Source organism: Mangifera indica, chromosome 9, assembly GCF_011075055.1.
Source record: "Mangifera indica cultivar Alphonso chromosome 9, CATAS_Mindica_2.1, whole genome shotgun sequence".
Taxonomy (NCBI): Eukaryota; Viridiplantae; Streptophyta; class Magnoliopsida; order Sapindales; family Anacardiaceae; genus Mangifera; species Mangifera indica.
The window spans coordinates 3,005,217-3,024,891 of NC_058145.1; the positions used below are offsets into that span (position 1 = coordinate 3,005,217).

The following is a 19,675-nucleotide window of genomic DNA, read 5'->3' on the forward strand; positions in this document are numbered from 1 at the left end:
TTTCTATTTTTTATTTTAGTTTTAAAAACTAATAATTTTTCTTATAACTTAATTTTTAAAAGTCTCATTTTCACACTCACCATTTAGGATTCTTAGGATTTTTATATTTTAAGGTTAACAGTCTCCCCTTTCAAATTTTAAAACATTGTATTTACACCTTTAAATATTCATTCCCTAATTTTGGCGTCCATTCTTTTCGATAATTCACTCTGATAACATCTTCTTTCCCTTTCTGGTGGATTTGTCATTGTCGATTTGTGTGAATCACACATATTGATACTATGAACTATGCGTCGATCAATGCATAGAGCGATTATGATAAATTGACCATTTTGATCTAAGGGGGTCGTTTACTCTAAAATTTGAAATTCCTAAGAACTTTAAATGGTGAGGGTGAAAAAATAATTTTTTAAAATTAAGTTTGTAAAGAAATTATTAATTTTTAAAATTAATGTGAGAAATGAGAATAAATTAGTTTTTTAAAATAAAATTTTAAATGACGATTTTAATAACAACAAAATTTTTAACACATAAATGAGTATTTAAATATTTTAAAATTAACAAATAAAATTTTGAGAAAAAAATAATCTTTGGATAGACATTAATCCTTTGGCCAATTAAAGAATAAAGAGATTTTTCGCTTCGGAATTACGAATTTACTATATAATATTATCACTTACAAACCTACATTTCCTAACTTAGTTTGAATGGGTTTTGAATGGCCAAATGACTATGTCGCACCGAATATTCAGTGGAATGACAATTATTGCATTTCAAGTTTGTAAAATTTAAAAATTTCACCTACCATCTGTTTTTATTAGTGATTTTTTTTTTATTTTACTATAAATAACGGTTTTATCATTATTGTTTAATACATATTTCAATTATCAATATTTTTAATTTTATTAATTATAAAAACATCATATTTAAAATAAAAATTTAACTGACTAATTTATCTTTCAATGCTTATAATTATAAAAAGAATTGAGTGGACGATAAAAAATAAAAGAGATAAATTGATATTTGTTAAAAAGAGAAAGTGAAAAAAGAAGAAAATATAAATCGACATTTGTTGAGGGAGAGAAGAAAAGGAAGGAAGATTGGAGAAAAGTAAGCACTAATAGAAAAAAAAAAAAAGTGGCATTCATTGGGAAAAAAAAAAGTGAGAATAGAAGAGGAAAAGATTATTAAAAAAAAATATGAGAAAATTATATATTATAAATATTTTAAAAATTTTTGCTTTTACTTTTTTTTTAAATAATATTTTTGTTTTTGTTACATAAATAATTAAATAACAAATAAAAACTTAAAATTTTCAAACTTAAAAATAAAAATTATTGATTTATCAAACCTAAAATCCATACATTTTAAATATATTTTGAATTTTTGTTTTTATAGTTTATTTTATAATAATATTTTTATCAATAAAATTAGATAATAGGAGAAATATAAACTTTTCAAATTTAAATGATGGGAATATTATTTGACCAACCTTACGGTGGGAAATACTTATCATAAATTATAATGTGTTTCTTAAATACTATTAAATATTTATCATATTTTTTAAATATAAATAATATGTATTTAAATCGAATGTTCTAATGTCATTTATCTAGTGTTCTCTTATTAAAAATAGTTATATAAATAATTAACTTATTTTAATCTATTAAAATCAATTCAATTCAATTTAATTATTCTCTCTAATTAATATTTATTTATTTTTAATAATAATTATTTAACTTCTAACAAATTATTCAATTATACTCATTTAATATTATCAACTATTACTTTAATTTTTTTTTATAAATATATCTAAAAATAAAATCAAATTTTTAAATAAACTAAACTAAACAGAGAGTCGATTCAAGTAAAAACAACGGTCCAATCTAGCATTAACGACACTGTTTTTTTAGTTTTAATAACACAGCTTTTTTCAATTGGAGTTAGAGCTAGATTCGAGTTGTGCCGGCCGTAGCCGAGCTCGGTCGAGCTCGAGTTTGAGCTACTCGTCAGATTTTTTAATAAAATTTTTTGATATAAAACAACATCGTTTTGATCAATATGTATTAAAACGATAGATATCGTTTTAATAACAAAAAATAAGTCGAGTTTGAGCTCACCTCGATCAAGCTCGAAATGAGTTGGCTTTAGTTGAGCTTGATCAAACTCAAGCTCGAAATGAGTTGGCTTTAGCTGAGCTTGATCAAACTCAAGCTCGAATTCGAGCCAACTCTATGTAAATTGAGTCGAGCTTAAGCTCAAATTTAAGTTTAAACTTAGCTCAATTTGAATCTAACCCTAGTTAGATTAGTTCTGATCATGTGGATAAACCGAGAAAAGAAAAAGTTGAAAGGCACAAAGAGTAGGTAGACAAGAATATAATAAAAAAAAAATAAAAAAATAGTAAAAAGAAAATAAACAGAAGGCCATAAAATAAGCAGCGATTGGCTGCATTGATTCCGCCAGAACAGTCATTCCAAGTATCCTAACGGTCATCTGCCAGCTCATTGTCACTTGCATGGCTCCTGAGTGGAACACTTTTGTGATAATTAATTTAATTGACTAACCTCGATGATTAATTTAAGTGACAAAATATATGATTTTTAATTTTTTTAATAATATATTAAAATTAAATTTTTAAATAATTTGATTTATTAATTATTAAATTTAAAATTTATCTTATTTAATATGATTGATTTGATTCTATAGATATGATGATCAAATTTAATAAAATTTTTTTGTTATAAAAAAATTATTTGACGGGAACCCATAATTATTGTTAATTCGAATTTTTAATTGAATAAATACAGTAATTGGTCTTTGCCATACTTTGACTTGTCTATAGTCAAGTATGAAGTAAATACAAGTCATGATAATTGAGATCAAAATACTTGAATAAGTGAGGATAACTTTTTTTGAATACACCTTATTCTAATAGATAGTTTGAGTAGTAAAAAATAAAGTTTTATGCATAAAAAAATATAGATTAAGTTTTTTATGATGATATATTAAGATTAAACTCTTAATTGATTTGATTCAGTAGTTATAGGGTTAATCACTAAATTTAGGGTTTGTCTTGTTTAGTAAGATTAGTTTGATTTTGAAAGAACAATCCAATTCGAGTGGGATTTTTTGTTATAAGAAAAAAAAAACACCTTTATGGGGAAAATCATGAAAGGGAGTCCTTATTTACCATTAAGAGTAGATTCGAATTGAATCGAATTTAAATAAAGGTAAGTTTGAGTTTGACTTAATTTTTAAATGAGTACTTCAACTTCAAGTTCAAATCAATTTGAATGTTGAATGACATTGGGAAGAAAAAGAAAAATATTTATTAGAAAATATGAAGAATTGTTGAAGAAGTAGAAGAATCATAGAGAAAAGTAAAGAATTGTCGAAAAAGAAAAATAATGGTTAAAGAAGAACTCTAATATGGTGATGTTGACGAGCCCTCAAATTTGAGTTGAACTAGAAACTAAAACTTTAGTTCGAATTTGACTAATGTGAAATGAACATGAGTTTAAACCCAATTTGACTTGACTTAAATCTACTCTTTTTTACAATGGTCTGAAGAGTCACTATGTTGTGGGCTAATTTGGGTCAACTGGATAGAGAATGGATACCCAAGCCCAACCCATATAAATTTATTGAATGTTTTCTTTTTTAGATGAACGGTCATTCATATTTTGAATTTAATTATTTATATAAAATTTTGATAATAAAATTTTAATTTATTGTATATCATGTTAATTTATATACAAAGTTTTAAAGCTTAATATTTTTAATAATTTATTTAAAATTTTTGCGCACTTTAAATGCAATTAAATGTATACCTATTTATTATATAAATTATTAACTCAAGACTGTGTAAGGCAGATCTAAGCATATGTAAAATGATTGAGCTCATCTGAATTCAAAATATCAAAAATGACCATTTAAAAAGCCTTTAAGACTTCCGTAACTACGAGTGCAATCTTAAGGTCTAATTGTTCGGTTCGAAAAAACCATTTTTGAGAGAACATAATTTAGATCTTGAATGGACTTGAACAAAAAAAAATTGTCTATTAAGTTATCAAGTTTGGACTTAAACAAAGATTATTCAAATTCGAGACCTGATAAGCCTAAAAATGTAGGGCTTGTTAATTCATATTAATGTTATATTTACGTATTGTTTATTATTTTCATGTTTGAGAATAAATTTAAAATAAGTTTAAATATTACATACTTGTGTACTTAAAAACTAAATTTTTTAATTTTTCAAATTGATATATATATATATATATATATATATATATATATATATATATATATATATATATTTCAATATAGTGAAATATAATGATTGGATTTATACAAAAATTTTGAGACTCGAATGGAGAAAGCCTAAACCCAAACCAAAAATTTTGTTCAAACATGAGGTTAAACAAGTCATGTCTAGGAGAATCCATAACTAATAATTATTCTTTGCAATTTAATTTCCTTAACCGTAATTAGACAAACGTTATTTAAAACAATAAAATTATGTGTACCCATCTTTGATACATAATTTGTGTACACAGATGAGGTGTTATCATATGATTGGATGTTTCTTTATCATATAATGACACATGTTTTAAAATCACCTAATTACATGATAACACATCACTGTGTACATGAATTATATACCAAAAATAGGTACACATAGCATTGCTCTATTTAAAATCCATAAAACAAAATTCCTAATTAATATTGCAATAACACAATCGAGGTTAAATATAAAGTAGAGCTAGATTTAAATCAAATCAAATTGAGTTTAAATTTGTTTAAACTTAAGTTCAACTCAATTTGTATGTAACCAAGTTTAAACTCATCGAGCTCATTTCAAAAGTGTTCAAGTTTAACACAAATTCGAGTTTTAAGTTTAACTTAATACTAAAACACCGTTATTTTAATGTATTTTGATTAAAGAAACGTTGTTTTGTATCAAAATTTTTTAGATTTGTTAGCTTAACAACCCAAACACCATAAAGTTTAAATTTAAGTTTGAGTTTGCTTAAATTGAACTTATTTTGGGTTCATTGAATTTGAACAAACTCGATTTAAATTTAACCGTAAATATAAGGACTATTTGTGATAATAACTAACAACGAAATACAGCAAGAGGCAAAGGGCATATCTACGTAATACAGAATAATTAAACGACAGCCCTACCAAAAAATGATAACAAAATATATGATCAGGTTGCCACAAAATTTGCACAAATTTTTGGCAACAAGGTGGGCTCGATTCCTATTGGTCCAATGGGAAAGGATGGATGAAGGCAGAACTCAGTTGCCAGATCTTGAGTGTGGCTGTAACATTAACTCCTGTTGCATTGTTAAACAAGAACAATCTTGCAGCTCCATAGATGGCCTCTGTCGGGTAAATTCTTGATGTGATAACTCTCCTCCCTCCTTGACTAAAGCTTTCCACAATCGAATGATCAACCTGATCATTCATAAACATTATAAAGAAATCCATCTAGTATAGTTAAAAAAATTAAACCATATATACATTAAAAGACTATTTTTCATTTAAGATTTGATAAAATAACAGATTTTTACCCGTTAAGTATGAAAAAATTAATTATCGATCTATCTATTAAATTTATTTAATTTTGTTTTTTATAAAATTATTGAAAAGACAAAAAAACTCTCTAACCTAATAATGTTTTACCCTGAAAGTTTATTTTAAAAATTTTAGTATAAGTATAAATAGAGGTGTCAATAAAATATAATCATATTTTGGGGTACATTGTAATTATTTAAAATTTTGAAGGTGTTAATGAAATTTGTAAGAGTTTTTAGAAATTCTAAAAAAAGTTTGGGGGTGTTTTTGAATTTTTAAATTTTAATATGCCCTTAGTAATTTCAAAAAGTTACAATTACACATTCAAAAAAATGAATAAAATACAACAAATTAGGAATGTGAATGTTATATTAAAACTATTGACATTATAAGTATATTTTAAAAATATTTGAGATTAATATGATAATTTTTGAAATAAGATATGGGCAATGTTCATTTGCCCCTATTAAGTTTTGAAAAATGCACTTACACACCCAATTTCACTTCATATTGTGATATTTGAACAAAAGAAAATAAATATCTTTTAACTGTTAAAACTAACAATTAACTATAGCATATGGTCGGAAAATTGGCTTTTTTAATATTAAAGGGTGAAAACTTGCCATTATATCAAACCTTGGGTGGGACATAGTCATTTGACCTATAATATAAAAATCAGAACATACCAGTACTCTCATGGATAATTTTTCATCATCAAGAACAGGGACACTGCTTCCATAAACTTGTTTAGCAACATCAGGAGCCAACGACGACCTGCATTTCAAATAACAAGCTCGATTTCATCAGAAAGATTACATTTTTTTTTTTGTTTCTTGGTGAGATCAAAGAGGGAAATTAAATTAACCTTGTTTCGTCAGCACAGAAGTAAGTGGTGAGAGTGCCATTGGTGCTATTTGTGGGGCGGAAGAAGACTGGGGTGAACTCTGAAAGTGAGTCATCTGCAAGGACTAAGAGGCCAAAGGGTCCCAATGTGCTTCTGTCAACAGCGCCAGAACTGCAATTATACGCTTCTTCTTCTTCTTCTTCAGTGGCTGAGGCTAATAACTCTGTTTCAAACTCTGCAAAAATGTCTAACTGCAATATCAAAACAAAACATCCATGTTAAGAATACTTCCATTTATAAGCAAATATTGATTTCTAAATTCAAGAAGTCATGGAACAAACCTGAGTGGCTGTGCCTATATCAAGCGGCACAATTGATCCGGGTTCAATCAGAATCTTCTCAAACTCTGTACTGTTATATCTCAAGCTTTCTATTTCTTCCACCGGCCATTGAAGGATATTGGTTCCAGTCTTGTTATCAAATAGTACAGCCCTCGGAATGGTCTACAAAACACCCAAAATCATTATCAATAAAACTACCTACACAGTTTTGAGTAAAACTTTAGATACACAGATAACGTATTATTATATGATTATATGTTATTATAAGTTATTTATAAAACACAGAAACGAAAACGCGAAAATAAAGTTTCTCCGATATATTGAAAATGAAAATGTAAAAAAATGTATAAATATGAAAATATTGAGGGTTTTTTTATAGATACCAAATTTTATAAAAACATAACATCTACTTCTTTAAAAAAATACTAAACCTTTTTAGCATTAAAATGTTTTGCAATCAACCAGTTGGTCGATTAATTGATAACTAAATAAATAGTATATATTAAATATAACAAAATCAATTTTTTGAATATTTTTCGATAGTTGGAAAAACTAAAAATGGAAAAAAAAACCTTTAAAATTCGGTATAAAATGTTTATAGAAAATACCTGAACAGAGGCCCAACCCTTATCGAGGTCATCAGTTTCAGTGTCAGTTTCATTTATCCAGCCCCACAGGATTCTTCTCTTCTTGTACTGGTCAAAAAATGATTTTGAAGCGTAGTATCTTCCATAGTCCACCCGTAACCCGATTCCCACATCTTCTTTAGGGTTATCGGGTGTCCATGTATCATTCACTGGGTCATATGTCCCAATCGCATAATGATCAATTTTAGTATCATCCAAACTAGCCTTCAACACATGCTTGATTCCAGGGCCACCAGCTGATGTATCCAACCCAACTGACCCGTTTATCGCAACCGGGTAAAAGTCCACACATTCCCACATACCCGTACCCGGAACAGCATGTAACACTCCTTCCAAAAGCTCAAACTCAGTGAAGTTAGTGGTTTGGTACACAAGTGCCATACCAATGGTAGTATTATGCCTTGAACCGATTGTCAGCCTCCATTTTCCATTGGGTCCAACCCAAGCAGTAGTCGGGTCCCTATATTCATCGGTTTCAATTCCCGGTGGTGGAACCAAAACTGGATTATTCTCGTACTTGACCCAATCAAGGAGGAGGGGATCAGATAGGTTTGCAGGGTATGCAAGATTTTGTACCTGCACGGACTCGTCAGTATCCCCAGTGTAAAGCATGACAATCTGACCGCCAGGAAGGCGAGTGGCAGAGCCCGTCCAGACACCATTGATGTCATACCAATGATCGGGGACAAGAGCGAGAGGGAGATAGAGCCAATGAATCAGGTCCCTTGATACGGCGTGGCCCCAGGTGATGTTGCCCCACACAGCCGAATCAGGATTGTACTGGTAGAACAGATGATACCAACCCATGTGAAAGAGTGGTCCTGTAAATATGGAAGCATTGATAACTTTTTCGCCTTAGCCAACGAACAGTCAAATGTTAGAAAATACAGCCCTCTTTGTGTTTAAAGAGTTAAAAGCAGCAGAAATCACAAATGAACAACCAATCAAGTCAGACAGAGATGGCTACCTGGAGGGACCCTACTGGCCATCTTACATTATCGTGCCAGGTCGGGAAGACACTGAACATTCCTAATTGGTCTATAATTATTAAAGGACCATCTCTTTATTCTACATCCTTCTGTTTTACCATTATACAAATTGTTACCATTCTTCAACATTTGCCAACTAATACCCAGCTCATGAAATCAGATATTACAAAATGTTAGGAGGAAAATTATTAACAATAAAATCCCGGAAATGGTCAAATGGATTAATGACTGTACGTCCTAATTGAAATTAGTAAAATTAATTATGATTTTATTGTCATGGCTGACAAATTGTCAGATGCTTTTCGATCTAATCCAAATCAGACTAAGTTTAGATCGTGTTCTTAGTTCTTTTGCCATTAATGGGATGGGAATAGAAGTTTCATCAATTATAATGAAGCTAAAAAGCTTAAAATCAATTGGGTAGACAAAGAAACATAAAAACAAAAGAAGAGATTTGCATACTTACCATCAGGATCTGAGGCAGCGACGTCCAGATTTCCCCACCAAGCCAACAATGGAGAAAGCCAAAAGATAAATAATTAGCACTGTTTATAAATAAAGACTTTGATGTGTACAAATCTTATCTCAACCACCAATAACAGAAACCTATTAAAGTAATTAAAAAAAAGCACGTGATTTCTGAGCTAAATTTTTCAAACTTTTCAGAGCTTTCTTATACCTACCATTCATCCAGTTTTTCTCCGGTTGAAAATGGTATGCAGTTCTTTGCCATGAAAACATAGCATTTGTCCAGTTGTAAGAAACTTTTTCTTCATCAAAAGCAGACGGATTTGACTTGGCGGAGACGCCTTCAGCTACCCCTCTCGGCATTTGTTGGGAAAATGGCTCATTTTGTGAGGAGGGTTTATGGTCATTGTTTGGCATTGGTGATGGTGTTGATGGTTCTTGGCTTTGGTTGAGGATTAGCCCCACCAATGACACAAGGAAAATGATGGAGGCAAAGATCACCACAAAACCCTTCAAGGGTCTCCGGCGAGCCGCCGGAATTCCATCGAGGGAGGGCTGCTCCGGCAAGGGAGTGTAGTATGTAGCATGAGAAGGGTTAGGGGTGTCCATGCTTTGTGGCGTATGGAAATGGAAGTCGAGAGGGGGAGCTAAAATGATGAAATGGAGTTTAAATAGAAAGCCTTACAGGAGAGAAAGAAAATTGATTGAAGTTGTCATGTGGCAAGAACCCATTTGCTGGGTAGATCTTGAATTGGGTAAACCAGAAAGAAACTAATTTAATATGTAATATTATATTTATATTTACAGGAGAGAGGTCTTTGTTTATTACAAAACTATGAGTTATATATAAATAATAATATATTATTATATAATTGAATATTAATTTATTTTAATTTTAAATTATTTAATTATGTAATAATATATTATTATTTTTATATAAAATTATATACAAAAATTACACATATAATTTTGCTCATTTAAAGGAGCATTGTTACTTGCTTTACAAACTTTGACCTAAAACAGGATGGAAAAATTGCATGGAAAGGCACATTAATGGAGAGTTATTCTTGGGGTTTAGCTCAAGGGATATAAAAATTACTTGATAATATATATTTTATTATTTATATAATTTTATTTGATTTTTAAGTAGTAAAAAATTTTAGTAATTTTTTATTAACAGGGTTATTGTAATAAATAATATAAAGTAATCTAATTTATAACCTCTAATTCTGTTATAATTTTTTTAAGACAAAAATACTTTTAATTTTTAATTAATATAACAAGTAATATAAAAAATATATTAGAATAATTATAATAAAATAATATTTTAATATTCTTTTATTAAATCTGATTAAATACAATAATTATTTATGTATATAAATTTTTATCAAATATAATAAAATTTTATATTTGATAAAATTCTAATTAATTTATTTTTATAGTAATATTTTATTTTTCACCTGAATCAAACCCACCGTTATTTTAAAAAAAATTCGGAGGGTGCGGTGGCTAGATCTGTGCATGAGCTTCTTACCAAATGATCAAACAATAAGGACAAGAAGGAGGGATCCGAAGAATATTTTACGAGGCAAGCATTTGAATTGGTGAATATATTTGTTGAAAAATTGTAAGGCTTTGAGTGACAATTACAATTGCTATACCGCACAGTCAAAGACTCAAGATGGAGAAATTTGAGATTTAGAGTTGGTAGCTGAGATTTGAATTGAGGAATCCACAGAGACCACTGTTCATAATTTTTATTTGACATGCAAGTGGAGAAGAATGCCAATGTGGCATGTGGGTATGTCTACGTTAAGAGAGAGAATGGGAGGGTGAAGACTGCAAATACATGGATTCAATTTGCTCTGCTCAGGCTCATATGGAGCTAGTCGAGTTCAAGTCAAAATTTGGGTTATTTTTGTAAAATTAGTTGAATTTGAATAAATTTGAATATTCAAATTCAATTTAATTTGAATCAAATTTGAAGTAAAATATTTTTGAGTTAAGTTTAAATTTTAGTGCATCATTGTCAAATTAGACCTAATTTAGATTTGGTCTGCATCAAATTTAACCCCAATTAATTAGAGAAGCTTAAGCATTGGATTTATAGTTAATTGTAGCAAGGCAGCAGGCATTAATTAATTCAAAAAGGCGAAAAGTTTAGGCGGTGTTTTGAAAATTTTAAAGTTTTAATATGTCTCCATTAGATTCAAAAATGACAACACCACCTTCAAACACTTGACCAAATTGTAAATTTTTAAACTTTGGTGAGACTTTTGGTATGTTTTGGGAGTATAAATGATAAATTTTTAAATTGATAAAAATATATTCATAATTTTAATAAAGGGCAAAATTGTCATTTACAAGAAAATTTAACAGATTTACTCATAGAAGTGAATGACAGTTAAACATTTGATTTTTTTTTAAATAATAGTGCTATGTGTACAAACAGTCATTTGAGTATTAAAAAAATATATGTAGTGTTCGGATAAGACTGGTGCTATATGTGTAATTTTTATAGATAAGTAATGATTTGTCATCATTAATTGAATAATTAAAAATTAACGATAAAATAATATTTAATTATATAATAATACATTATTATTTATATATAAAAATTACATACATAGTACCAAATAATAGTCAAAAGATTAGAAAATGGCATATGCAATGTGGAATAACGTAAGTAATTTATTAATTAATTAATTTCTTGATCATGTCAAATTTTGGTTGATCGATTTCGTATATTTGACCAACACGTCAAGGAATTTCTCCAATACTACCCAGAAGAGACGTGCTTATATAGTATTTAATGAACAAATGCAATTGAAAATTTGTCTTTGCGGCTTTGTCTACTCATCCATCAATGTGATTAATAGTTGGCCAAAGAGCTTCTTCCAACCCAAAGTATATTGATTTTTCAAATTCTCACATTTTAATTTAGAAAATCTTAAACACCCACCCATAAAGAAATAAGTCTGTTAGTTTCATAAGTAAAATCATTATTTTATTTATAATATTAAAAATAAACTAAAATTTAATCTCTTTTCTCTCTCACAAACTCTAAAAACTAAAAATTTTCTCTTAAACTAAGTTCCAAAAAAAGACATTTCTCTCCTAAAGTTTAATTTTTAATCTCTAACGCTATTATCAGTGAAGAAGAGTCCAGAATGCATCATCATGCTCTTGTAGTTTCTCTCCCCTCCTCTAGAACTCCGACTGATGAAGATCTTATCTGAAAAGATGAAAATAAAACTCTGTCTTCTCATCATCTTTCCTGATGAAGTTCTTTTTCTTTCTAAATAAGATCTTCATCAGTCGGAGTTCTAAAAGAGGGGAGAAAGATTGTCAGAGCATGATGATGCATTGAGAACTCTTCGTCGCCAAAGATGGTGCTAGAGATTGAAGACTAAACCCTATAAGGGGAAATGTCTTTTTTTTTTTAAACTTAGTCTAAGGGAAAACTTTTAGTTTTTAGGGTTTGGAGGAAAGGAATGAGACTAAATTTTAAGGAGTTAGAGTTTCATTAACTTTAACTGTCCATAAGTGAGTGTTTGAGGTTTTTAAAGTTAAAAAGTGAAAACTTGAAAAAATATCAAACTTTGGGTGGGAATAAGTCCTTTGGCCTTAATAGTTTAATTGTATAAAAATGTGGGGCATCTCTATTCTGGTGGGCTGTCTTTCTCATGAGTAATGTCAAACCTCCATTTTTGAAGAGTGCTAATCTATTTTAGGTTTAAGCACGCAATCACTTATCAAATTTTGCTTGATAAGCTCTACATATTTTGACAATAAACAAGGTATTCCATTTCATTGGTGGCGGGCTCAAGAGGGTCAAGAGTATAGTTATCGATATTCTACTATATGATATGACATAGATAAAAAGTAATAAGTATTATAAAATATATTAATTAATATGATACAGTAAATGTTTCATATGATATAATATAAATTACTGATATAAATCAATATACTTTAAAAAAAAATGATGATATAATAGAAGTATATATAAAAAAATTTTTAAGAGTATTTGTAATATTTTTAAAATGATGACCTGTCTATTAGATTTTTTTATATTTTTTATAATTATTTTATTTGTTAAAAGTTATTTCATATGATACGATATAATACTTGATACACAATATAAAAAATAAAATTTTTGATATACAATACGATACAAGATTCGACTACCATGGTTAGGAGGGATTAATTAACCCTTTTTGGATTGAAAAACAGTAAAATTATGTGTATTTAATTTAGTACTTAGATGATATATCATTATGTGATTGAGTGATTTTGAATTAAGAATAAACTAGCATTAAATCATATGAAAAAATATCAATTTCTAATACCAAGTTGAATACTATTGTGATTTTAAATTTAAAAAAAAAGTAACATTTAATTATATGATTACATATATTTTTTAGTACCCAATTAAGTATTTAAATGATTTTAAATTAAGAATAAATTAACACACAATTATATAATAACATATTATTTTTTTTATGTAATCAATTAATTATTTAAAATTGGATACATATAGTATTGATCTTTGAAAATATATTAATTTAAATATAAAAAAATAAATATAACCCTTAAAATATTACACTAACATTTCTTAGATTTCACTTTAGAGGTTGGTTAGTGGTATACATCTATTTTGAGTATATAAATAAATATATTTATAATTATCATCCCGTAATTAGATATTATTTTATTTTTATTTTAAAATTATTTAATTATATAATAATATATATATACATAAATAAATATATTATCATGGGTAAAATCGTATTTAATTACTTATAAATACAATTAATTAAGTTTGCTAGATGGAAACTTGTTTATTTATAATTTCAAAAATTCAATTATTAATTAATATAATATTTTTCATATTAGTTTATACTTATTATGAATTCGTACGTATTGACTCATCAACGGCGTAAAAAATGGCTGCTTCTAATTTCTTTATTTGTTTCTTTTACTTAAATTTTACACGTAAAGCACGTGACATTCACCGGAAACAGATTTTGAACCTAAATTTTTTATTAATTTCTAACCGATTTATCTTGATAAAATTTAATATAAATAAATAAATTATTATTATTATTATATTTAATTAAAAATAATAAAAAATATTAATATATTATTTTACTTAAATATCTTAAAGTATAATTATTCTAAAATATTTTTTATATTATTTATTATATTAATTAAAAATAAGATTATTTTTATTTTAAAAAATAATAAATAAAAATATAATTATAATAAAATCAAAACCACTTTTTATTTTATATATTATTTATTATATCATCTTTTTATTTTATATATTATTTATTATATCATCTTTTGATAATATAATATTAATACCTTTTAATTTCATAAATAAACCAGTTTTAATAGAACATTTTACTGATTTTTTTTAATGAATAAACTTTATTGAATTTAGAGTGTCAATTTGGGATAAATAAATTATATTAAATAAGTAAAATTTTATATTTAATAATCGGTTTTACAATTGAATTAAATAAATTAAATGTTTAATGGTAAAATGGATAAAGGTGTCATATTTTTAGCTTAGAAATTTTGAGAAAGACGTGGCAATGGCAGCTTCAAATGATTTTTTTTTTCTTCATTTATTTTTATTATAACGTTGACAATTTTTCTAAAATTAAAAAGGAAAAAAATTAGCCATTCAAATAGTATATGTTAATGGCTGCATGCTTCCAAACGTGGCGAAAATATTCTGGAATATGATATTTAAGTTTGTCTCTTTATAATTATTGTTGACCTAAAGAAGATTGTGTGTATGCAACTAGTCTGCAAATAATCCAAATTGACACGATTTCAAAAATTGATTCAGGTTAATTTAATTTTGTTTATATTTATATAATTTAAATTTAAATAAAAAAATTTAATTTATTTTTTAATTTAAGTCAAATTCGAGTCAAAAAAATATTTAGTTCAAATTTGAGTCTCAAATCAGTAGTTCAAATTTATGACTCGATTCGATTCAAATTCAATAGTTCAAATTAGTAGTTTGAATTTGTGATTTGAATCAATAATTTTGAATATTATTTGAATAAAACAAAATTGTTTTATCAATACAACACAAACTCAAGCCACAAATCTGTGTCATACATTTGAACTATTAATTTAAACCGAATCGAGTTACAAATTCTAATCATTGATTCAAGCTATGAAATCGAGTTAAACAAATTGAGCCATTTTTCATCCAAATTAAACTTGAGCTAAACTTAATTTTGACTAGATAAACTTAAGTTAAAACATTTTTTATTCAAATCAAACTAGAGCCAAGGGGTGTTTGGGTTCGGCCCGACCCGACCCGACCCAACCCAAATCCATCCCCATATGCTATCATCCTGGATTATTTTCTTATTGATTTCAAAGTAGTCCCCTACATTATGTATTGTGATCTTCAATTATGTAATTTTGTCTACCCATATGAATAAGCTAAAAGATATGAAATTAAGAAAGCTCTATTGAAAGATACAAGCATTTTCTTATCTAACAAAACTATCTGAATATAATTTTAAAGTATATTGGATATCTAGAGTATATATTATCGTATCATTAGATGATTTTGAATTAAAAATAAAATGAAGTACAATCACATTATCACAAATAATTTGAATATCCAATTGAGAATTTATAGTATTACTCATTCTTATATTTGTTTCGCTTGTTTTAAATGTGATACCAAAGCACATGATCACATGATACCCAATTAAATATAAAATAATATTCAATTATATAATCACATATCATTTGGATTAAACTGGAGCAAATTTGACACAACCCATTAACTTAATACGAAAAAATTCGAGTTAGAGTTATGATTTTCAATACGAAAACTAGTTTGGGTTCAACTTTAAAAATCAGGTCGGGTTAAGGTTGATATGAAACCAACTCGAATTGATCCAAATTAACTCGAACATTTTAAACAAAATATTACATAACATCATAACGGTAAAAAATCTTTAATATCTTTTATTTTCTTTATTTGATAGAAAAAATTTCAATATACAAAATTTCTATTTCTAATTTGAATCAACAAAGAAATCGATATTGTATCACAAGACACTAAATTTGCATCACCCGAAAATATTCATTGTAATTTAATAACTCTTTTTGACAAAATTGTAAAAAACTACTTATAGTTTTTTTTTTTCTAGTTGGTGTATTATAAGTATTGTTGATTTGAACTTATTATATTTGATGTATTATATTTTTTGTTAATAGTTTTAATATTTACGACAGACACATTCATCATATGGATTGGAAATTAAATTTAAATATTTAACAAATGGTTGTCAATCTCATTGATTATCAATTGCATTATTTTAAAGTTAAAGTTATAGACTTATTTGGGTTTTTTATTATGATATTTTATTGTTTTATCCTTATTAAAGGTGTATATAATTCAATCTAAACTATAAAACCAGATCAAACCATTTAAAAATTATGGATATTTTTGAAAAATAATTTTTATTTTGTGTTATGGTATAAGCAATTTTCAAACCAAAACAAACTGTAAACTGTATTTTTTCTAAATACATATATATAATTATATTTTATAAAACTTTTTAATAAAAAATTAGGTTCGTATTTATTTTCAAATCAAAACAAACTGTAAACTGTATTTTTTTTCATATTTATTATACATGTTAATATTATGTTCTAGAAAACTATAATTCAATTAATTTTATAAAATAATATATATTTATAAATGAATGGTTTTAATATATTCAAACCGTAATCTAGAACGGACTAAATCATATTTTTTCAGTTGGTTTGAAATCTAATATGATTTGATTTAGTTTAAAAATATTTCAAACTGTTTTTCTAGTTTAATTTGAAAAAACTCTTAGACTGCACCAAATTAAATTGTGCACATCCGTAATTTTACATTTGACATATAAAACGACAATAAGTAAACTATTACTGTTTAAATGAAACAGAACAATTTTATTTTGACAAAGTGTCATTTTGTGACAAATTGTGTTATTACTTAACATTTGACAAAGTGTATTGTTTCACTATAAATCATGTTGTTACTTGTTGTGTTTTAACACAACTTTACTTATTACATAATTTGGGTTATTTTGAATTTAGTCAGGTCAATACAAAAGTATTTCGATTCAGTTTAGAATCGAAAATTTTTGATACGATACGAATTACCATATATATATATATATATATATATATATATATATATATATATATATATTACTCTTTCTTATATCTATTTCATATATTTTGAATATGAGACCTAGTTAAGAATAAAATAATATATAATCACATATCATCTAAATACGCAATTAGGTATTCAAAATGAATGTATATAACATTACTCTTTCTTCTATTTGTTTCAAATTCGTGTGTTTTTGAACGTGATATATCATATGTACGGGGCAAACATCTTATACAAATATAGGATAACTTTGGATCCATGCACACAGTAATTTAATAAAAATCATCAGATATAATTTGAACAATTTTTTTAGATAAAAATTCATGTTCAATGAGAGAACACTAATGTGAAATATTCCATGTGAACATGTGATATGCCATGTGAAATATTGCAGGCTTATTTCTTCAAGTTTTCACGTGGACAGATCCTGGAATTGCTGCAATTCCTGCCATGCTTTAAGGTAAGAATGGTTGTTACAACCATATAGAAATACGATAATGAGATCTTGTACTTGAAATTATAAAGTAATTAGGCTGACTTGGAGTGACTTTTGTCTTCCATGGATGGCGGATCTGTGTTATAGATCTTAATACAATTTCTGACTGCGCCGCTAGAAGTTGGCAACAATGCCCATCTGGGAGTGTTCTTGGTTGGTACATCTATCAGTCAAACCGGTTTAAAAGTTTTTCTTAATCATTCAGATGTTTAAAATAGTTGCAAAAAAATCATAGTGGCCCAGGTTTAGACCATTTTCAAAAGTATGGTTGATTAATGGCCAAACACTTTCTCCCACCAAGGTTTAGATGATTTTCAAACTTACACTCGAAGAGTTTCAAAAACCTAAACACTCACTTACCATTCAATTTCTATTAAAATTTTATGTTAGTTATAAGGGTAAAATCGTTATTTTACTAGTAATATTAAAATAAATAAAATTTTATCTTATTTTAATACTTTAGTTTTAAAAATTTACTATTTCACATCCTTCTAAGTTTTAAAAAGTTATATTTTTTCTCTTATGGACCGTTTGGTTATGAGTTTTAATGATTACTTTGATAATCTATCTTTTATTTTCTTGTTTAGTTTGTCAGTAATAAAAGATTACAATAATATTCTATTACCTATGCTGACGTGACAGGTAATATAGGTAGTAATTTGATTACTACTTTCACCTTAGGTATTTAAAGATTACCAAGATAATCTTGATTTTATTATAATTATATTAGTATTTATTAATTTTTTGAGACAAAAATATATTTATTTTTAATTAATATGACAAATAATATGAAAAATATTTAAAAACAATTATATTCAAGGGCATTTAAGTAAAATAATTTACTAGTAATTTTTTATTACCTTTAACCAAACACAATAATTATTTATACCTATCAAATTTTATCAAACATAGTAATCATTTATACCCAGTAATCTTTTAAGTAATCTATCTTCAAGGTAATTTTTTTATTTTGGTAATAAAACATTACCCAAACTAAGTGCCCCCTTAGGGTTTAGTTTTCAAAACCCAACTTTTTTGGCCACCAGAACTTCTTCTAGTTGTCTTTTTCAGCCCATCGAACTCTTCCTCCTGACACACTCTCACTCCGACTGGAATTCTCCCGTTGTGGCTTCATCATGCACGAAGATGAAAAGTTGATTCGTTTTTGTGCACACGATGGCTCTTTGTTGTCATTTTGTCCCGAATTCTCTTCGCTATCGTCGGTTCACGATGACAGTTTGAAGACAAAGAGTCGACGTCTTCATCAATTCCAAATAACAAAGACGAATTAACGTCTTTGTCCAAACAAAGACTTGTCTTTTCCAACAAAGACGAGTTTGAAAGAAGGGAGGTAGAAGGCTAGAAGGTGTTGGTGTTGGAGAGGGAAAGGTTTTACTGGAAAATTGAAATTTGAGGGGAAAATATAACTTTTCAAAACTTAATATTAAGAGAAATTATTAGTTTTCTGAATTAAGAAGAGAAATGATGTAAATCTCTATATTTTTTAATATCACTGGTTAAATAAAGTTTTTATCCCCTATAGCTAAACAAATTTTGTTAAGTTTAATAATTTATAAATAAGTTTTTAAATTTTTAAAATTTTATATATATGTATTTGAAAATACGCTAAACATTGGATGGTAACAACATGAAATTAATTAAAATAAACAAAAAATTGTTCGTTTATACGTTTTTAGGGCAACATAATAAAGTTTCACCAAATTAAGCAAACACTAATTTTTTTACCCTTTTTACCCTTATGTTGAAATACCAAGTAAAAATATTTTTTTCTGAGAATGTGCGTCGGTTTATGGTGGTTACGATGGTGGCTAGGGATTTTACAGTGAAACCCTAAATATGTCGAATTATGTATATGGATGTTTTTGAATGTTTCGAATGGTATAAAATGATGTAGTTTCGATGTTAATGGATGTCTGGAAGTGTAGCCGTTGAGAGACAAAAGCGCGTAAATTTACAGCGCCACGCAAACTGCGCAAATCACATAAACACTGTTCAAACCGCGCAAACCGCTTGCAAAATCTCACAAAAATTCTGTTCACAGACTATGATATCTGCTTTTTGCGTGATG

At 27.2% G+C, this 19,675-nt stretch overlaps 1 protein-coding gene across 2 annotated transcripts; it reads right to left on the reverse strand.

Moving 5' to 3' along the window:
* Positions 1-5,057: 5,057 nt before the first annotated feature.
* Positions 5,058-9,640, reverse strand: LOC123224942 (acid beta-fructofuranosidase 1, vacuolar-like). Of its 2 annotated transcripts, none has more exons than XM_044648733.1 (7): positions 9,091-9,640; positions 8,874-8,882; positions 7,380-8,272; positions 6,772-6,933; positions 6,452-6,681; positions 6,273-6,360; positions 5,058-5,466 (listed from the first exon to the last, which is right to left on the reverse strand). In XM_044648733.1, the coding sequence occupies exons 1-7, from the start codon at positions 9,482-9,484 to the stop codon at positions 5,269-5,271; spliced, it is 1,974 nt and encodes a 657-aa protein (XP_044504668.1). In that variant the 5' UTR covers positions 9,485-9,640; the 3' UTR covers positions 5,058-5,268. The 2 variants fall into 2 exon arrangements, with proteins under 2 accessions (XP_044504668.1, XP_044504669.1); XM_044648734.1 differs by having other exon boundaries at positions 7,380-8,239; positions 9,091-9,639.
* Positions 9,641-19,675: the final 10,035 nt, after the last annotated feature.

Bases quoted from the DNA above. Each gene is read 5' to 3' on its own strand.
- LOC123224942 (XM_044648733.1), bottom strand. From the start codon at position 9,484: ATGGACACCCCTAACCCTTCTCATGCTACATACTACACTCCCTTGCCG. The intron at 6,934-7,379 runs GTATTTTCTATA...GGTGTTTTGTAG, and splicing joins AGGGTTGGGCCTCTGTTCAG to ACCATTCCGAGGGCTGTACT. The intron at 6,361-6,451 runs GTTAATTTAATT...TTTGAAATGCAG, and splicing joins TTCTGTGCTGACGAAACAAG to GTCGTCGTTGGCTCCTGATG.